At 36.9% G+C, this 21420-nt stretch overlaps 1 protein-coding gene across 13 annotated transcripts in view; it reads left to right on the top strand.

The window, feature by feature from the left end:
• rapgef1a (Rap guanine nucleotide exchange factor (GEF) 1a) overlaps positions 1-21420 on the top strand; it is a 185163-nt gene that overhangs the window by 100272 nt on the left and 63471 nt on the right. For 7 of the 13 annotated variants that reach the window (XM_063073490.1, XM_063073491.1, XM_063073492.1 and 4 more), the window contains 2 exons: positions 13739-13941; positions 18748-18948. In XM_063073490.1, the coding sequence (XP_062929560.1) occupies positions 13739-13941; positions 18748-18948 (404 nt within the window). The remainder of the gene's footprint in view (positions 1-13738; positions 13942-18747; positions 18949-21420) is intronic. The other 6 variants (XM_063073499.1, XM_063073500.1, XM_063073501.1 and 3 more) reach the window with 2 other exon arrangements.

Here is a 21420-nt window from a genome sequence, read left to right on the forward strand (position 1 = left end):
AAGTGAAGCTGCTGGCATTGAATTGTGACTGGTGTCAGATGTTTGCAATTGGCAGTAAAACCAATTCATAAGGCAAAGATCCTGAATATTTTGATCTTTTAAAGCAAAGGTTTTCCAAAAGTAATGTGAAAATAACCCTATTTAAATAAATGGTTACTCAGAAATATGGATAATTTTAAAAGTTTAAGAATTTATCACAATGAGTATTCGAGGTATGTTTTTATTCAAAGATTAAAGTATATTTGTTAACAAAGTATATAAACAGTATACAACACAGACTTGTCTTCCAGCAGACAACCACGAAGCAAAGAAACACCATGGAACCCGTTCAAAGAAAACATCAAATACCCAATGCACAAAAAAATCGCGCATACGTCAAAAAACGAGTGAATAACAGACAGAATATTAAACATCAAACCACAGAGTCCTTGAAGCTGTCCAAGAGTGTTCAGTTTAGCTCAGTTCACTTTAGTGCTGTGTCTTTCATTGATTGCAGGCTGCAGAGTAAGTTCACCCCCATCAAAATTGCACAAAATAGCATTAAATAAAAAAGGACTAATCATAAACACATATAACATGAACTACAGAGTCCTCTTCAAAATAAGTCCAATCCACAAACTGCATTAATCAAAATTTGCCCAAGACCCAAGACTCCTGACCTTGGTGTGGCAGCAGTGAAGGGAGAGGGAGACCAGTCAAATGCAGGCAGACAGCGCTGATCATCTGCTTGCCTTCTGCTCTTATCCTCATTGATTTCAATCTTGCTCGACATTTTAATTGGCAAATTAGTCGAGAATCGGTGTTAACCATGGGTTTGTGCTCTGCCATTAGGCCACACACTCCTTTCCCAGCCTTGCTCTCAACCATGCTGAATTCCCTCGGAGACTGCAAAAGTACCAGGTTGCTCAGCTCAAAAACACATAATCAAAATGTAAATTACAGGCTCCAATTGTATGCAGATTAGTAGAAGAAGTATACCTAAAGTAGTAGAAATAGTCGTTTCATGAACTATCTGCAGGACGTCACCATTAGTTGCTGCCGCCATCTTGCATTGATGTTCCATCTTGTGCAAGATTGTAAGTGTCAGTAAATGATTGAACAAATGAGTCTCAAGATACTTCCAATATTCACTCCCCTTAACTATCTTGGATGATCATAGTACATTAATCTGAAATATATATGCTGTGGGAGACTTTGCTCTGAAACATTCACCATTTGGCTTGTTGCTGTATTTTCAGTAAAGCTTCTATCAGTTTTACTGTTATGACACTGAATTGGCCTACCAATGATAAAACAGGGTTGATGTTTAAAGTTTGCACTTTTCAAAAAATGTGCTTAAGTCAGCTACATCTTAATTATTTTTCCAAAATATTTATCCCAGTTGACAGGATAAGTGACAGGAATTGGGAAGTTAGCAAAATATTGTTTTCTCTTTGGTAAAATATAGGAACTTAAATGGGGATGAGAGATAATATATTGAATGGATCTAAAATAGTAATTGAAGGCTATTAAATTTTTTAAAAATGTTTAAGTTTAAAACTAAGGAAAATAGACATTTTCCTGACACACTAATAAATAAAGCTATCATTCACAGCAATTTGAATATAAGGAAAAAATATTGAAGGTGGAACTTAATGTCTTAAGCCACATGTAGTACAGAGGCATATCTTGCTTGGATCAAGAATGATGATTCTCAAGGCTTAAGCACAATATATGGACTTGTAGGTGTTGGGTGAGATTCATAATTTCTAGCAAAATGTTCAAAGTAGGTTTTGGTATTTAATATTGAATTTAATATTGTAAAATTTGCAATAGCATGCTAAGGTTATTTTACAAAGCTAATACAAAATCTATCATGTGTATCATTCCTTCTAAAGGTTGAGATCTTGTGCACTTGATACAATCTGGCAATTTAATGAGTATTGAGGAATTTCTGAGCTCTATTTTCTTTTGGATAAGTTTTTACAGTGGGAATATAGACTCTGGTTGTTTCCATAACCCTGGGGGAGTGGGGAAAAGTGGGGGAGTAGGTTATTGTCCTTATCTGGCCCAAGCATTCTTTCCTAAGCTAATGCCACCAAAATGTGACCATTCATGGAAAGGTTCCTCAAATGTCAAATGATATGTAAAATTTGGCAGCTATTTTAATCTGCTTAATGGGACCTAATTAGTAATCATTTGTTGTGAGACATTTCAAACTTCCCAAAGATGTGATTACATGCTTAAAAAATATTTTTCTGTCAAGTTTTAATTTCCTGTATGAAATTATAGAAACTTCTGTCAGACCCGTTGTTTGCTTTATTCTTCAGAGTTGGAATCCTCTATTTATTATATGAGCCACCCTTTACTACATAACAACCTTCAGCCAAAAGGCTGGCTAATGAAGGTGATCATTTCAATATTATTTTGAAATCACCATTTGAAAAATGATTCTTAAATTATTTCTGGAGTCATTTTAGGGCTAAAATCATCTTGCTGTTCCAGCTTTACATGTCATCCTAAATCAGGGGTCCCCAACCTTTTTTGCACTGCAGATCGGTTTAATATTGACAATATTCTTGCAGACCGGCCGACCGGGGGGGTGGTGGGGGGGTAGGGTTGCCAGCGGACGAGAGTAGCAGTCAAATATGTTGTGTTTACCCCAAGAAAGACTACAATGACCATGAAGCCTTGCGCGGGCACCAGTGCACATGTGTAACCATGCCGATTTTTTTCCCCTACAAATCGCTTTTGGTGATTCTGCCCGGGGGCGGGGGAGTTAATCACGATTGGAATATTGTTGATAAGTGGCTAATACACTCAATTTTGTTTCTAAAAGGGTTTATCTAATGAATTTAATATTAAACACACAGCGTAATACTTTCCTTGCATGAATATAGTGATAAGTCAATTATCAGGGGGAGGACAGGGGAGCTTGAAGTAAGTGTTGAATGAACATCCAGTAGAAGTGGCAGAAACAGGTTTGAAAGTATAATTTAAAGAAAAATTAGATAGGTATATGGACAGGAAAGGAATGGAGGGTTATGGGCTGAGTGCAGGTTGGCGGGACTAGGTGAGAGTAGCGTTTGGCACGGACTAGAAGGGCGGAGATGGCCTGTTTCCATGCTGTAATTGTTATATAGTTATATAAGTCAATAGCATCATAACATTTTAAGTAACATTTGGATATTAAACACACAGCACATATTTTCCCCATATGAACATATAAAATCATTGCAACACACCAATATCGCTGAATCAGTGGGATCCCTGGGCTTGTTTTCCTGCAACAACACGGTCTTATCAAGGGGTGACACGAGACAGCGATACTCGAAGGAGGTTCCTTATGTCCAGTCTATTCCGCAATTTAGTTTTCGTTGCCTTCATTGCAGAGATATGTTGGAAATGGAAGCAACGTTTTCAGTGCTTTCATGGCTATCTCAGGATATTTAGCCTTGACTTTGATCCGGAATGCTGGCAGAGATGTTATGTCAAACATACTTTTCAGCCCGCCGTCATTTGCAAGCTCAAGGAGTTGATCTCCTTCCCGCGCTAACATGGATGACGCGCGGGTAATGACCTCGCGTGTGTTCAAGCTCAACAGAGCGTGACAGGGAATGAGGAAAAGTGCAGCTGACTCATAGAGGGAGTTAGATATGGCCCTTGTGGCTACGGGGGTCAGGGGGTATGGAGGGAAGGCTGGGGCGGGGTTCTGAGTTGGAGGATCAGCCATGATCATAATAAATGGCGGTGCAGGCTGGAAGGGCTGAATGGCCTACTCCTGCACCTATTTTCTATGTTTCTATGTTTCTATATCGCCAAATCATGTTGTTTCCTCGCGGCCCAGTAGCACATGCTTTGCGGCCTGGTACCGGTCTGCGGTCCGGTGGTTGGGGACAGCTGTCCTAAATGAAAGGTCATTGGTATATATCCGTATCTTTGTATTTTTTTCTCATGGTAACGCGTCGAAGCTGCACCCTCTCTAATATGCTGGTAGAGAGAGTTTTATTTGGGTTTTCTTTAGCGCTGGAAATGGTTACATCCCGACACGCGGGACAGAAGCAAGGTCGCATTGTGTATTCCACGGACCAGCAAATTCCGGTCGGCTTAGCGAACAGAGCGGCAGACACCCCTGCTGAAATCCGGAGGAAAACACACAGAGGGGGATCACAAAGCCGAGGAAAGAGGACCGGGTCGAGACAACAGAGACTTTTGGAGAAGAGGAGTTCGGTGGGTAATACTGTTCCGCCTGACCGGAAGTGCACCGAGAGCGGTAAGCGGCGTGAAGGAGTGGGGTGCTTACTGATCTGGCTAACAACGGATGGTGCAATCCGAGGTATATTACGATTGAGGAACGTGTTTGCAGACGGGATATTGAACTTTTTACTGTTGGACTTCGGCCACATTCCACCGTGATACAACACTTGGCGGCACGGGAGGTCGTTCCTGCCTGTGGCCATCGAACGTGCAGCTCCTCCCGTGGAGGGTCAGACACCCTGAGCCAATAGACTGGTCCTGGACTTATTTTCCATCTGGTATAGTTTTGCATTTTGTTGTTTGATTGTTGGGGTTTTTTGTATTGCTATATTTACGCTGTTTATTTGCTATATTGCTCTATTCTTGGTTGGTGCGGCTGTAACGAAACCAAATTTCCCTCGGGATTAATAAAGTATATCTATCTATCTATCTAATTGCAAAGGCAAAAATATTGGATCTCCAGCTACCGTTGTAGCATCAAATGTTCTCTGAGTAGCTCAACACAAAATCTGACAGTAGTGTATTGAGCTTTCTTCTGTGCTGCAAGTTAGTACAACCTTTTAAAGACTTATTCGGGGTAAGATTTTTTTAAAGTATCCCCTGTAGTTACATCCTGGTTTCTCTTGATTTTTGATGCTCTAGCACTCAAATTTCTGAATATGCTCTGCAATACATCAGAAGCCATTGTCACACTTACAAGCTTTCTGCAGCAGGTTGTGTTGTGATTCCTGACCAGGTTTGTTCTGGTAACACAGAAGTTAGAGGGAGATTATTTGGAGTAAAGTATCTGTATAGGTAATTTCAACTTTTCATATAGTATGTTAGAGTTACAAAATGCCATAATGTTATGATTCATGATGTTTAACATGGATTTTCTGAAACTGAAAATTGAGATCAAATTTCTCAGCTTTTCAATTTTAAAAAAATTGAAATAGTTGGTTGATTTTAAATGTGTAATCCAGGAAGTTCACATCCTAACACTGGTGTCTGAGCATATGAGCTGTTGTTTTTGGTTCATGGTGCTGATTTGTTCTCCAGTTAGTTTGCTGCATGTGTAAACCAGAACCATATACTGAAGTAATTCAATTCTTGTTATACTGTTTCATGGCTTGTACAAAAATATCTTGTAAATAGGCTTTGGCTTTCTTTGTATTTCAGTGGCATTGAAAAAGGAACTGTTTGCCTGGCTTTGTCCAGTTTCTTGCAGAAAGTGATATTAATTTTATCTAGTCTGATTTATTTTATAATGGCACTCCATAAAATGTATATAAAATACCTTAATTTGTATTAATTTTTGGAAAAAGATTAAATGAATTGGGGTTTAACTTAAAATATTGTAATTCCTGTAATAGCTTGGACGTTATTTATATTTATGGTTTTTCTAAGTAGATTATTTCAGGAAATGTTCCTTGTTTTGTTTGATACTTTACATGCCTATACGGAAGCATGTTGTATTGAAAACTGTTCATTCAAAGTCATCAGTAATTTGCCCTTATGCCAGTTGGAACATGGTGTTCGTTGTATGAACAGGAAAACTTGGGTGACTGATGCATCATTTGCACTGGCCTGGGAGGCTGTGGATTCTCTTCCTTGCCTCTGCTGAATTGATATTTGCAATTTGCTGCTGTGGCCATTGGTTGAAGAAAGGGAAAAAAAAATGCCCCAGTAGTTCTCATTCCTAGCTGCTTTCTCTAGCATGGGGACTTAAGACCATATTTCAAGGTGATGAGTACAGCTAGCAATTTAATTTAGTTTTGGAAACCTGTTTTTAAGCACCCCATGTGTATTTTGTAAGGTGGTTATGCATCACGAAGAAACTGAAACAGTCTTGAAAAATGGTGAAAGAACTCAGATCAATTAATATCATCGGTTAATGCAGATTTGCATATTTTGCTGAAAAGAGACTGAGAAGTGAAAACAAGCTTGTTTTGCAGCCTTGCCATTCAGCAAGGAAGTAGTATTACTATTGTGGTGAATTTATTGGTCTATTTTGCCCAGAACACCTAATTGGTAAAAGGCAATGTGATGGAACAGTGTGAAACTCCACTTCTCCCAAAAGTAAATGATCCAGTAAAAGGAACTAATATGTTTTCTAAAATAGAATGCAGGGCAAAATGATTAATTTTCCTTTGCAAGTCACCTCAACAAAACCATTAAAAGTGGATATATAGATCTTTACCAAATTCCAAGGGCAAATCAAATTAAGATGCATCTTTTGCTTTGGAAGTACCATGATGAGCATAACAATAAGAAATCTTATTTTAATGTGGCTCCTATTTTAAAGTAGCTGATGGCGGTTACAAACAAAGTTCTAAAAATTAATGATCCTGCTTGGTGGGGAAGGAAGATACTATTGTAACACTTGCTTCGCCCAGCGGCTTAATATAGGGGGTGATAACCCCCTGCCTGGGTGGATGCTACGCGATATGTCCCCTGTTACACATCAGTACCCCAAAATAACAAACAGTACACAATATGTGATTAAATGATTAAGCTTTATAACTCATGCTTTGACTATATGGTTAGTAGAGAAACAAAATATAAAAGAAAAAGGGCCCAAATCTTATTAAACAGTCTGTGCACTCAAAGTTGGAGCTCACTCAGTTCAGTAGTCCACCTTCCACCATCGTCTCCTCTGAGTGTCACTGACCTTCGGACCCCCACTCTGAGTCCACCCCATCCGGCGGTCTACCAAATCTCTCCATTCGCGTCTTCTGTCCATCTCTCTCTCTCTCTTTCTCTCTCTCTTTCTCTCTCTCTTTCTCTCTCTCCCTCTAGCAAAAGCCCATGAAATCAACTGCTTCCAGAATCACAAAACAGGGCAACAAACTCCTGATTGGCTAACCCCTGCATTCCAAAGCCCTGTTATCTCTAGCCATAACCCAAACATTGCTGCTATGGAGAAACTGTTACCTAAGCAGTGAACATTACAGAAGCAAAACATTACAAAGAAGCCATTACACTATTTATTATGACTTAATGGAGGATTATATGATTGGCACTGAAAAATGTAAGAAAATAACTGTTTCTGTACAGAATTACTTTGAAATGTATCACATTTTGTAAAGTATTTCTTAAGTTTAGCTTTATACTGAGTAACTCCTGTTATTTCTGTTTAGTGTGAAATTTTGCGGTCCAAAGTGGACAATGTATTGAATTAAAAGTTGCTTTTCATCTTCAACACAATAAAAAGTTCTCCTGGTCATAATTAAGCTCACTACATATACTAGTGAATAAAAGCTTGGCCCAAATGTTAAAAGCATCAAATGATAAGAATGCAAAATAGATCTAGATACAGTTGCAAGAAAAAGTTTGTGAGCCCTTTGCAATTAATTGCTTTTCTGCATTCTCATAAAATGTCTAATCTTCATCTAAGTTACAATAATAGACAAATCAATTAATAAAACACAAACAATGTACTTTTCATATCTTTTGAACACATTGTTTAATCATTCACAGTTCAGGCTGGAAAAGTATGTGAACCCTTGTATTTAAAAACTGGTAGAACCTCCTTTAGCAGAATAACTTCCACCAAACATTTCCTGTAGCTGAAGATTAGACTTTGTACAACAGTGAGAAGGCATTTTACACCATTCCTCCATATAAAACTGTTTCAATTCATCAATATTTCTGGGATACAGGTTTCTGCCGCCATCAGAAGGTAGAGCGTTCCTATGAAACGGTTCGTAAACTGGAATGTCATAAAGTGAAGAAACAATTACTGTTTATTTATATGAGAAAAATTTGTGAACGTTCGCAGACCCAAAAAAAAACCTACCAAAGCATGCCAAATAACACATAAACCTAAAATAATAGTAACGTATAGTAAAAGCAGGAATGATATGATAAATACACAGCCTATATAAAATAGAAATACTTTTCTACAATCATTGCCGCACTGTTCTCCATAGCGAAAATCTCACGCAAGCGCTCTCGGCAGAAACTCTCTCTCCAGTAACCTTTAAGCTATGAAGCTGCCAAATCATACCAAATAACACATAAAAATACACAGCCTATATTTAAAGTAGAAATAATGTATGTACAGTGTAGTATCACTTACCGGAATCGGGAAGACAGCGCCAAGCACGCTGACGATGGCGTGTTAGGCTGAGTCGTCGGAGGTTGGGGTGGTGTGGTGGACCCCAACCTCCAGGCCGGGGAACGATACCGATCCACGAAGCATGCAGTGGTGCAGCGGTAGCCAGTGATCTGGGCCGACATTTACATGCTGGGCGGCACCTAATTAATTAGCTTGTTTACTTCAGCTTTTTTCTTAAAGATGTGTTGGGTTTATCCCGGCTACCACTGCATTCTCTGCGGCAATGTATCGGTCCGTGGCCCAGGGGTTGGGACCACTGGGGTGTCATCTCAACGTCGTCTTGTTTCTATCAGGGCAGGCAGGTCATCTTCTTCTATATCTGCCTGCCTCGATGTCGAAGGTCGAGGTTCGTCGTCTGCTGTGGCTGATTGTGGAAGGCTTGAAAAACGACAGTATGCCTGACTGCTTAGCCTCGAGCATTTTTCAATCATACAGTTCTTTGTAAGCACTCAAACCATCCTGCAAATATGCCCTAAAGCTACGTGGCCTTTCAAAATTAAAGTCGTACTTTTCTGCATTCATTGCAGTGGAAATCTCACGCAGTTGCTTCACATTCAGTTCCTGGACGACTTCACTTTTGGTCTGTTCGCTACTGCATTGGGTTTCGATTGTTATCCTTTCCTCTTCCAATTGCATCAGCTCTTCATCTATCAGTTCTTGGTCATGGGATACTAAAACTTCTTCAACATCATCTTCGTCAACTTCCACAAGCCAAACTCACTTTGTCCATACTTCATTCACCACAATCGAAACGCTTAATTTATGTCTCGTTTTACGCTGTGTAACACCCTTACGAGCAAACAATGTACTTTTCATATCTTTCATATATTTTAATTGTGCTTTTACAAATGTCTTTGCCATTACTTAAGGAAATGGGTGTGCTTTAACTGGTTTGGGCATTTCAGAAAGATTATACTATAAACTAGTAATTTCTATATGGAAAACCATTAAAATGCTTCATAAATACAGATAGGTGGGTGTATAGCCTAAACGCTTGGTGAGAAATGTGAGTTAAACTTTTGCTCGCTATCTCCTCCCTTGTTTTTAGGCAGTCTGTACATTATTTCCATATGCTTTAGTGTTTGCTGTCCAGAAAATGTCCTGTAAGTCTTTACCAAGAATACAGCAGAATTTCCTAAATCCTTTACATCCACCATCCTGTGCAGCAGGCATTTGGCAACATAATTACCTTAAAATTCAATACCATTTGAATTGGCTATCAACATCCCTTAATTACTACATTAAGATTCTTTACAGAAGTCTGCATTGATGGCAGTAGAGTAAGAAGTTAGCTCATCTTTTTGTTTAGTGTGTTTTAGGATGAAGAATAAAATATTAGCCACCTGATGGTGTACTGACATCAGCACTGGACTTTGAGGCGAGTGGTCCCAGGTTTGAATCCAGTAGGCTCCTTGCATGCTTTCCATCTTGCTGGGTTGAGCGCAGTGCTAGCAACTTTTCCTTGTGAAAAAAAATAGACAAAAATAAGGAAATGGCAAGGTTGCCACCTGATGCACCACAAAGTGTGGAGAGAAATAACAATAAAATATTGGTACTATTAGAATAGCTCCTAGCATGAAAACTAACTATAATGTTTTATAATCTGAGCGTTAAAGTTTAGATTAAACATCTGTAGGCATCAACAGTTGTCTTTTGAACAACACTGCATTTCAAATGGTAGAATATAAATTCCTATATATTATTCATTTTGTTTTCTTATTTTTGAGATCACCAGTAATTTGTGTGAGTATTCTGTGGGCCAGAAGGTGGGGAAAAGATTCTCTATCCATCTCTAGGTTATCTTAATTATATTGCTGAGCAGGATGTTTGATTAGTTTTTAAATTTATCCTTTTTAGGAGAAAAGTCCAAAGCAAGTTTATTCCTTTTGTTTAATTTGCTGTTGATAAAACTTGAACACTTGTTGCTTTGAGCCCAAAGTGGCATCAGTTGACAAAAGCAGTACAAGTTGCAATATCTACAGGAAATTTACTGGTTTCCCTCCATGCTCCTAAAGAGCATTATTCAGTTGTATAAAGATGTATGTGTCTCTTGTCTCTATACCAGAAAGGCATTTTTCCTGAGTTTTATTACAAAATCCGTGAAACAGATGCAGCATCTATGCATGTAGATGTATAATTTAATCAAAGGATAAAGGGACCCTTTGGGAAATCAGATATAGTACAGGATCTACTGTGGTCTGATTGAATGATGACACGGACTTGTATTGTGTAATGTTGATTATTTTAAGTGCTCACCCCCCCCTCCGCCAAAGTCCCCATGTCTCTATTTGTAATATGATAAACAGCAGTTTTGCGGATGGAATGTTGATCTGGGTTTGGAATTCAGGAACAGCTGCTCTGATTTTTAAAGTCATCACCAATAGTCAGTTTGTCAATGAACATCTGTTTCAAATAAGATTACACGGAGAATTCTATTTTCTTCACTTAATAGAATATCCAACAATTAAAACATTTGCAGTCAGTCTACACAAGAACTAAATAAGGACGTGATGTGGACATGATCAGCGTAGAGGACTGAGATACAAATGTTGTTGATTGCAGTATTGTACACACATTCCTTTTGAATGAATTCCTTTTCCCAGAACACTAGTTCTTCTCAGAAAGTAGTTGCAGAGGATGAGAGACTAAATAATGAGGGTTTTATTGATGCTGTTTATTCATATCAAACTTTAAAGATTTTTGGTGCAAATGCAGCATTTTATTAATATGGTATTCTTTATGATTAAATTGCTATTTATTCATTTTTACGGATGCAGACAGACTGACAGTCAAAATTTTTAAAGCCCAAAGTTGGTGGTGTGCTATCTTCATGAACTACCACAATTTTCTCAATGAAGGAAGTACAATAATGCTTTTGGATTTTCAAATTGAAACCAAGCAACAATGAAGAAATGGCAACTTATTTTCAAGTTGATGTTTTGTGTGCCTTGAAGGGCGACTTGCATGTAATGGTGTTCCCATATTATGTGGTTTGTACGTTAACAAAAGTCAGTTTTTGTTTCAAATTGTTGCTTGGGGCTAATATGTCTGTAAAAGCAAAACCCATATTTTTGCTTATTTGTCAAGCCAGAAAACTGGTGACCAGTTTAATTGAAAGAAGCCCTTCTCAAGGAGCAAGCCCAAACCACATTGAATGAATTGCTGTTGCCATTAAAGGCGATCATGTGAGATACTAATGAAGGGTTCCAGCCTGAAGCGTTGACCATTCTTCTCCATAGATGCTGCCTGCCTTGCTGAGTTTTTCGAGCTTTTTGTGTGTGTTACTCTGGATTTCCAGAATCTGCAGAAACTCTTGTTCATTTCAGATACTATGTGGAATAAGTAAATAAGTAGATGGAAAATGTATCTGTGTAACATTCAAAATATTAATGAATAATTTTCTTAAATTCTCTAAGATGGAATATGTTATAACATGTTGTTTAATGTTAGGACCCTCAAATGGTAAAGGGAGGTGTGAGCTTATGATTCACTTTTCTCCCACATCATATATCTTAACTTTAATTCATTCCATTGTAATTGCAGTGGTGCAGCAGCGATGGTTTCAGGAAAGGGGTGCTACCTAATCATTGCTTTGACCAAAGACATTGGGAATAAATAATTCATAATATATTTGTATTAAAATGTGTAAATGATTGAATCAAACAGCATCTGTAAAGAAAATGAAAACAGTTTCCTCTCACATTCGAAAGACCTACTGGTTGGTAGGTTAATTGGACATTACAAATTGTCCTGTGATTTAAGCTAGGGTTAAATAGATGGATTGCTGAGCGGTGCAGTTCGTTGAACCAGATGGGTCTGTTCTGCACTGTATCTTTAAATAAAATAAACTTGAGAATTAAGAAACTGTTGTTCACCTGAAATATTGCCTTGGCACATGTTTATCCCCTGGACCTTTGGTGTACTACCCCTTGTGATATAGTTTGTCCAAATAATTTCCTTAAGTTTTGTAACATTGAGAACACCTCATTTGGTTTGAAGACTTGCATGAATGCTGATTTGACTTGTAACCTTAAAGTAAGCAAAATTTCTAGCATAATCATTAGATCTTTGTGAAAATAAAGGAGAGAATGAGGTTTATTATCATAGTTTTATGTGGCACGAAGTTTGTTGTTTTGCGGCAGCGGTACAGTGCAAAGGCATAGCATTACTGTGAATTACCAAATAAAGAGCGCAGGAAAAAGGAATAATGAAGTGGTGTCCATAGACTGTTCAGAAATCTGTGGCAGAAGGAAAGGAATGATGTCATTAGTCAGTGAACATCAGAGAGGTGCCTGAGGACTGGAGAAAAGAGGATGTCATTCCTAGATTAAAAAGAGGTTGTAGAATTGATTCAGCACCACCATATGCTGAGATGTAACTATGCTGTCAAGAAAACTGAAGTAACTTGTACTGGCTACCTTGAGAGAACTCCTGAAACTCTTCTATTCGCCAGTTCAAGGGCATCTGGAATAGAGAAATGCGTACAAGATTCTTCCAGTTGGGCACCATCCAGTCTTAAACTTATTGTAGGAGCTCATCCTCTAATTCACTGCCTCCTAGCAATGTGAGAGTACCTTCAGCTCATAGATTATAGTAGTTCAAGTTCACTTACTACCATCTAGAAAGCATTTACTAGTGAACAATGTACTATTCATGAACATTTGTATAGAAAATGTTGATTAAGAGCAAAGGGAAAAAAAATTATAATTTACATATAAGAAGGAAGTGGTTGTGCTGAAGAGAGTGTGAGGAGGGTTCACTAGGACGTAACCTGGACTGGTGCATTTTAGTAATGGGGAAAGATTGGATAAGCTCAACTTGTTTTCCCTGGAGTGAAGGAGACTGGATGGCCTGAAAAAGGTATATAAACACTATAAGAAGGATGGATAATCAAAGTTTTTTTTTACCCATGAAGGGGAATTTAAACAAAAAACATGAGGCCACAGATTTAAGGTGAAAAGAAAGAGTTTAAAAGCAAATCTGATGGTCAAGTTTATTTGCACATTGGTTGATAATCTGAAATACAATGCCAGTGATGGTGGAATTGGATGTAATCATATACAAGAGACATTTATATAGGTATTTGAATAGGCAAGGCATAAAAGGATATGGACCTAATGCAGGTAAATTAACTAGTTTAAATGGGTGGGTTAGCATGGGAATTGTGGTCTGAAGGGCCCATTTTTCTGACTCTGATTTTTCTCTTCTATACCCTGTTATCATAACACTTTTTTTCTATGTGGAAAGTACTAACTGGGAATCAAATTTAGTTCATCAGGATGATGCAATCTTACCAGAATTGCTATCTAGCAAAATTCTCATTACCAATGTTAACCGAAACCAATCTGTCTTAATGAAGCTTGCTGATTTTGTTTTTCTAATTTTCTTTCTCCCCATGTTTAGTCCTTGCATACATGCAGTTTGTGGAAGATTATTCTGAGCCACAGCCTCACGTTTTTTATCAGACACCACAGAATGAACATATATATGAGCAGCGAAACAAACGGTTTCAGGAAGTCTATGGATTCAATGACTCCTTCAGCAGCACTGATTCATCACTAGAGATTTTGCCTCCTCCGGCTCTGCCACCCAAACAAAGACAACTGGTGAGTCTGACTTTAGTTTTGCCTGCATATGTCAAGGCTCAGATACACAGCTTGTAATTCTGACCTTTTGGGAAGTGACAGGATGGAATTGTGGTGAGTGGATGGGGAGTGTAACTAGAAGGTTATTACCAAAGTGATAAGATGGTTATTTTCCATTGGAAAAGCTTGACACACCTCTGGAATAGCCCATTTTGTTTTTGTTTATTTTATGATGTTGGATGGATAGGATCTGAATTCGCAATGTATTTTGATTTTCACAGTAATTTCTTGTGTGTTGATTCTTAATATTTTTGTAAAATGGATTTCAGATTTTTCAAATTACTTTAAATCATATGTTCAGATATATGATCATTGAAAATAAAATTTAAAACACAGCAATTGTAACTTAATGTGCAATATATTTATTTTTTAAAGAAGTCTTTATTACTTAAACAAATGCTTTTAAGTGCAGTTTAAAAAATTATTTTGTTGTGTTCATTTGAAGGGAAGGTCCTTCTTGGTCTTTGGATATTTTATTTTTGATTCAGACTTAAGGTTGTACTTGATCACTTATTTTTCTGACCACCAATTTACATTTAGGGTAAATATTTCTAGGTAGGAAGAGAAAAATCTCTTTTTAATGACCAGCTTGATCGAGCAACTGAACACTGGAACTTTAGAATAAAAGTGATTATTGCATTTGAAGATCCATGCTTAACACTTTGACTTATTTCACTTAATCAGACCTTGTATGTATTGACTCTAACACAGAAAATAAAATTTAGCTCTTGGTTTATTAAATTGGTTATTGAAAACCTACAAAAAACAAAATTATGATCAATTCAGCTGCTGACTTTCATAGCACATAACTTGATGTTAATTTCTGCAGCTCATTCATCACTTTAAAGGTTAGAGACAAATTGATGCTTCGTAGTGAATTAGCTGTATGATCTGAAGTGATTTCATATCCATTGAATACTGGCAATAAAACAGGCAGTTTGCAAAAGAAGGTGCAAAGGAAAGCTTAAATTCATTTAAGCAGCATTGTCTTGCATTTGAATGTATTTCTTTTATGTCTTATTAGTTGGGTTGTTCATTTAGGAAGTGCTTTCCTTTAATTTTTATTTCTGACTTTAAGGTGCAGGTATATCATTGCATTTCTTATGATTTGTAATATAAATCTCACCCACATAAACTCTGAGGACTTGATCTGTGGTCTTGCTTTTCAGAGGAAGTAACACACAAGTACATACAGCTGTTCCTGTATTCTGTAAATAATGTTGAGCATCATATTTATGTCCAAATATTTATTTGCTATATGCATGGATTTAAATGCATGTTTCCTTCCAGGTCTTTTTTTTTAGCATACTAGGGCATTTTTTAACTGTTTGCCAGAATCTTTCAATACTTCATTCTTCACAAATCAAAATTTGGTACGGCATGGTAAATATGTCTGGATCTTTTTCTTGGGCTATTAGGATAAAGCATTGGACTAGACCAAGTTTAACTGACGTGTTTTGATGCTGCCAAAGCAATATTCTTGAGTGCATTTAGAGTTATGCCAGTATCACTGATTTTGTAAATTTGATACAAGAATTAGTTTAGACTTGATCTTGCAAACTATATCCATAACACATTATACGACTGTTGTAATTAAGATTGACAAAGACAGCTTGTAGGTCAAATTCATGCCTTGTTAAAGCCATGTGATAAATAATTGTTAAGTTTGGTATAGGTATTTACTTTATTTTGCCATATAATGACACATAACAAGGATTCCTTTTGGACTGTAGATAATGTGCAAGGTTTTCCTTACCCTAAATCAGTGTTATTTGAAGTATAAATTGGATTTGTTGGTATCCTTTGCATTGAGTTTCCTTTGCACCTTCAGAGACTAATGCTACTGATTTATGGAGGGATTTTTGACATTTTGAAGTTGTAATTTGAAAAGTTAATGTTGATATTTAATCACTCCTTCACGATTTTTTTTCATAATGTACATTTCAGGTCTTGTTAAATTTCAGCTCTTAATTTCTTTTTAATGCTATTTATTTAATGTACCAGGAGTCAAACTACTGTCTGTAAATATGGCATTTGAATTCTTAGGTAAAAATTAATTTTTGCAATTAATTGTGGTGCTGTGGTTGACTTTTTTTGAACCATGGTGCATATTTTCACTAACAATTTCCTTTCCTCAGAAGACAAGGTCTAAATTTCTTGTATAGAAAGCAGTATTGTGCATGCCCTCATCAAGCAGAACCATTTAAATAGGTTGATTCTACCATAGCAAGGACCCCGTTCTGAAATAATACTGGTATTGTATTCTTAAAGTGATGTAGCCAAAATGATCAACCCTAACAAGTTTACAATACAGCTGATAATGCTCACTAAGTGAAAGGTTAGTATGCTAGTTTTGGGAAACATCCAGATTAGAGCAAAGAGGCATGATTTCTGGCTAAACATCTATTTTTTCCCCCTGGGAAGGTCAACCTTTTGAATGCTGACATTGTGATTTCCCATTTTAAAGAGATGTTATGTAAAACCTTTTGGAAATCTTGTTTTTTTTTCATTATATTGTATTCAGTCAAGCCAGTGTTTGATTTGAAACAAGAAACCAATGCACCATCCAAATTGATTATTGTAAATCTTTAAATTTCTGAAGAAATTTAAGGCATTAAGATCTAAAGCCTGTATATCTTCAAAAGTAACACTATAGGGGAACATTACTATTAGGCTTTAACCACCTTGCAAGCACACGTCACACTGGTACGCTTTAAGTTACTAGTTTAGTCAGGATGTAGAATGTGGAACAGTATAGCACAGGAATAGGCCTTTGGCCCACTATCCTTGTGCTAGCCCTGATACCAAATGAAATCATCTGCCTGATTGTGATCTATGTATCTCTATTCTTTTAATGTTCAAGTGCCTGTCTAAATGCCTCTTAAATGCCACTGTTTTGCCTGCTTTCCCATCATAGCTGGCAGCACATCCAAAGCACTAGCTGTATTTTTTAAAAGAAAATTTCTTCTACCCATCTCCCTTAAACATTCCTGTACCTTAAAGCTATACCCTCTTGTTTTTGATATTTCTACCTTGGGAAAGAGACTCTGACTATCTACTCTATCCCTGTTTCTCATAATTTTATAAATTTTTCAAGTTGCCCCTTGGCCACAGTATCTTATTATTCATTTGAGGATTGTCATTATTTTTGGCTGTGTAGAACGAATCTTAGAGCCAATGGTATGCAGATGCTCAAGGTTCCGAAAAAGGAAAAGAACAAGAAGTGGTTATTCAGTCATCAGAAATTCTTCCAGACACACCTGGCTAGAGTTCAGTGAAGCTGTTCTCCTTGGAGAAGAAAACATTAAGGAGAATTTTATTAACATTCAAACTTGTGAGGGGTTTGGATACAGTAAGTGGTGGAGTAGGGTCCACAGACCCCTCGGATAATGGTAGGGGCCCATGGCTGAAAAAGGTTGGGAACTCCTGATATAGAGACTTTCTGATGGTAACCCAAGGACATGGATATCAGGTGACTGGTAAACAAATTAGAACAAAGGATAGTTTCTTCTAAAGCAATCTAAGACTTGTTGCCTGAAAGGGAAGTGATAACAGAGTTAGTGGTAACATTCAAAAGGAATTGGATGTAAAGCTTTTGCAAAGCATCAGGGAAGAGGAGGAGTATTAAGGTTACTGGAACTGAATTAGCACATTTTCAATATACTGACAGTAGACATCCTTCTGGCTCTGGAATTCATTTCTAATGCTGAAGAGTCATAACTTGTAGATTTTTGATTCATATCAGGATGGAGTCCGCCAAGAATGAGTAACTAACTTCAAATGATTAGAAAGATTTTACTGAAATCTTCTGTCAGCTTACAGGACATTAAAGAAATCTAGCCAGCAGTACATAAAAGCAGTAAATCCATTGGGAACAACTTTCTTTCAAATCAAGATAACATACGAATCAAAAGAACGTGGCTAGATTCTGTATTACTGGTGCTGTTTTACGGTCATATTTTGTTTGGAATTCATTGGTGTCACTTTGAATGTTGATATTTTATCAGTAAATTCTGTTTGGATGAAGCATTGAGTTCCTGATCCCTTGAACTGTCTAGTGATGGTTCCTATCCAAAGATATTACATGTCAAGTGTATTGAACAGTTTAAATAGAAATTTGAGAATTCAAATAATTTTAAACTTTGCACTGGCTTATTCAAGTTGTTGATTGGAAAAAAACGAAAGCAATACCCATGCCATTTTAACATAAACACATTTATGCTTTTTGGTTTTTTTTGTTGGTTAAACCCAAGGGTGGAATATATTTTAAATGTTGATTAAAGAAATGCTGCCAGAATTGCTTCTAGTGGGTGAGAATGGCAAAATATGCAACTGATTATTAAAACAACACATTAAAATAACTTAATTACTTAATATTTGAATGAACAATTGTGTTTTCAGAATGAAATTTGCAAGGTGGGAAGGTATGCTACAAAGATGAAGCCAAACATAAAACAATTTCAACTGATAAATCTCCATGTAGGAAGGGGACCTGGGTGTTGAGGAAGGGAAATGTTAAAATATCAACTGTAAACTGAACGAATTCTATGAATCCTGCAGCCAGAGACCTACAGACCAACATGTGTGGCATTCAGTAGAATCATTGCAGATAAGAAAAGCAGAATATAATTTAAATCTGTATAAATGTGTGAGGTTTTTAGCTGCTATAATTTACTACATAATAGCCTTCAAATTGCAGTTTTTTTCTCTTTGCTATTGACTGTTTCTACCTCTGTCTCCTGTTTCTCTTTTCTCTTCCCCATGCAGGCATCCTATGCTGCTGCATCATCTTCTTCCTATTCTTCATCCTCCTCATTCTCCTCCTCATTTTCTTTGTCGTCCTCCTCTTTCTATCTTCAGCAGTCGAAAGCCCTTGTCCTGCCTGAGGACGCCAATACTGCTACCAGTATCAGCATGTCCGTCTCCAATTCCTTCCTGAGTCGTCACAACTCCTTATCTTCATCTTCGGTGAGTGTGCTGACTAAAGCTTATGCCTTATGATCTGCTGTCTGTATGTGTTCTTCAGCTGCTTTAGCTAATCAAAATGGAAGAGTCTGACTTGGTTGTAGTAGTTAGGCTTATCAAAACAAAAGTACACTGCATTGATTTGCAGTTTTATTGCTTAATTTAAGATAATCAAGAGTTGTATTGCATTTTCTGAATTGTAGATGGCTAATTAAATCTGTGGGAAGACAAACCATAGAAGATGAGTCTTGCACAATCATTACTATCCAAAATTATTATTCCATCGAGTTGTCTCTCAGAAAGTTCGCTTTCTTTATTTAGGATGCAGTCTTTTGAAAGCTGCAGAGCTTTTTATTGTATGCAAGAAATGTGTGGCCAAAGTGATCAAAGATTCCTCTAATAATACCAGCTATATGCTATATGTTTTATATGAAGTAAATTTGTATTTCAAGGGAGCCTTAAACTATGTGTTGATTTTGTGGGTGTTGTGGTTGCAGTACCTAGAAGAGGAGCGAATTTCGCCAGCTTTGATGTGTTTTCCTTTCAAATATTGGTTCATGTTAGCTTTACTATCCATTTTCAGGATGAGAACTCAATAAGAATATGCATCTTTTGTTCAGCTCTTGTTATTTATGGAATGCTCTTACATTTTTGCAGATTAATCATTTGTAATTCATATTTTGTTGTAGATCCCTGTGAGAATATGGAAGTTGCACCATCTCTGCATTTTTATTTTGTATATGCTTTAATTCTTGTTAAATTACATTGTATCTTTTTCACTGAAAACAAAATTGCATCAAATCTCTCTAATTTGTGAATATCAACACAGTAGGCGATGGTGGGAGAGGGGAAATGACAGTGAAAATCTACACTCTTTTGCAGACTGCAATATATATGGATCAATTCCAAAGCATGACTCGTTGCCTCTTTCTGTGATGTGTATTATGTATAAGAGAGAAAAAAATAATTCTTTTTTTTTTTTGCAGCTCTTATGAAATTTTCCAAAGCATTACTCCATATTATTTCTGCAGTGTTTGATTACCACTGCCTGTAAATTCATCTGATTAATCAGTTATTAGTGCCCTATATAACTGAAGCATAATCTCTGCGATTTTGCATTCCAACCCTCACACAATAACATTTTGTACCATTATACTAGCCTTAGGTGAAATGTGATTAAGGACATCCAAATCCTTCTGCATCTTGAACCTCTGAAAACTCACTTCAGAGTAACACTCACAAAATGCTGGAGGAACTCAGCAGGTGAGGCAGCATCTATGGAAAGGAATAAATAGTCGACATTTCAGGCCAAGACACCATCAGGACTGGGCCCGAAACATTAACTGTTCATTCATTTCCATACATGCTGTCTCACCTGCTGAGTTCCTCCATTATTTTATATGTGTTACTCTGGATTTCCAGTATCTGCAGAATCTCTTGTATTTATGGCCTCATTATTCAGGTAATGTTTTGTATTTCTGCAATGTTGGACAGTTTTGCAATTTCCCATATTCTCTCTTTGCCAGATTTTTGCCAACACATTAATTCTTGATTAGCTTCTGTTTTCTTCACCTTTTACTTTCATACTTAGCTTTGTGTCATTACTAAATGTAGCAATCAACCTTCAGCCCCTTCATCCAAGATAAATTCACAATGCCATCACTCCTGAGTTGAGTAATGCATATTGTATTGAGGCAGTAATTAACAGCATGTTTTATTTGTGTGATTTATGGTTTGTTCTTGCCACAATTAATGATGCTTTTAAAGCATTCCAGCTTATTGATGCCTGTTTCTCCTGATTTTTAAAAATTTTTCCATTTGAATTGATGCCTTGTCATCAACTGTTATAGGGAATGCTATATTTGAGTAATATTGTAAATATATTGTTTGATTAAGCATTCTTTGTTCACATAACTATTGTGCATTATATGTAAAAGTATGTGTATTGCATACATCATCATGCCTCCACATGATATATGCATGCCTTGCTTAAAGTAAAAAGGAAATTAAGCACACACATTTCCCAGCTTTTTTTCTTTCAATTTGTTTTAAGTTTTGAAGTTGCAAAGTACAACAGTGGCAATGAGGAAGCTTTAAATGAATCCAAGACGACCACCTTACTGTTCAGTTTTTTTTTTTAAAAAACGCGTAGCAAGATGTTGGAGTTTAAAAAAGCGCAGTGAGATGTTCAAGTTTATTTTTAAAAGTGTGACTCATTTGTTACTTTGCAAGGGGATGAGAAAGATGGTCAAGTTCAAAAGGCAGGAAACGGATGAATTCACAGCTTCATAAATCACCAGTACAGGGTGATAATCATGAATTTAAAATGAAAGCAGAAATGGCTAGCTACATCGGAAACATAGATGGGTTCAATTTCACAAAGATAACTGGATGTTGTATACTGAGCAAATTGGGCAGTATTTTGAAGCAAATGAAATAGCCAATGAAAAACAAGTGCCAGTTTTGCTGAGTGCA

Source organism: Mobula hypostoma, chromosome 21 (assembly GCF_963921235.1).
Source record: "Mobula hypostoma chromosome 21, sMobHyp1.1, whole genome shotgun sequence".
NCBI classification, from domain to species: Eukaryota; Metazoa; Chordata; class Chondrichthyes; order Myliobatiformes; family Myliobatidae; genus Mobula; species Mobula hypostoma.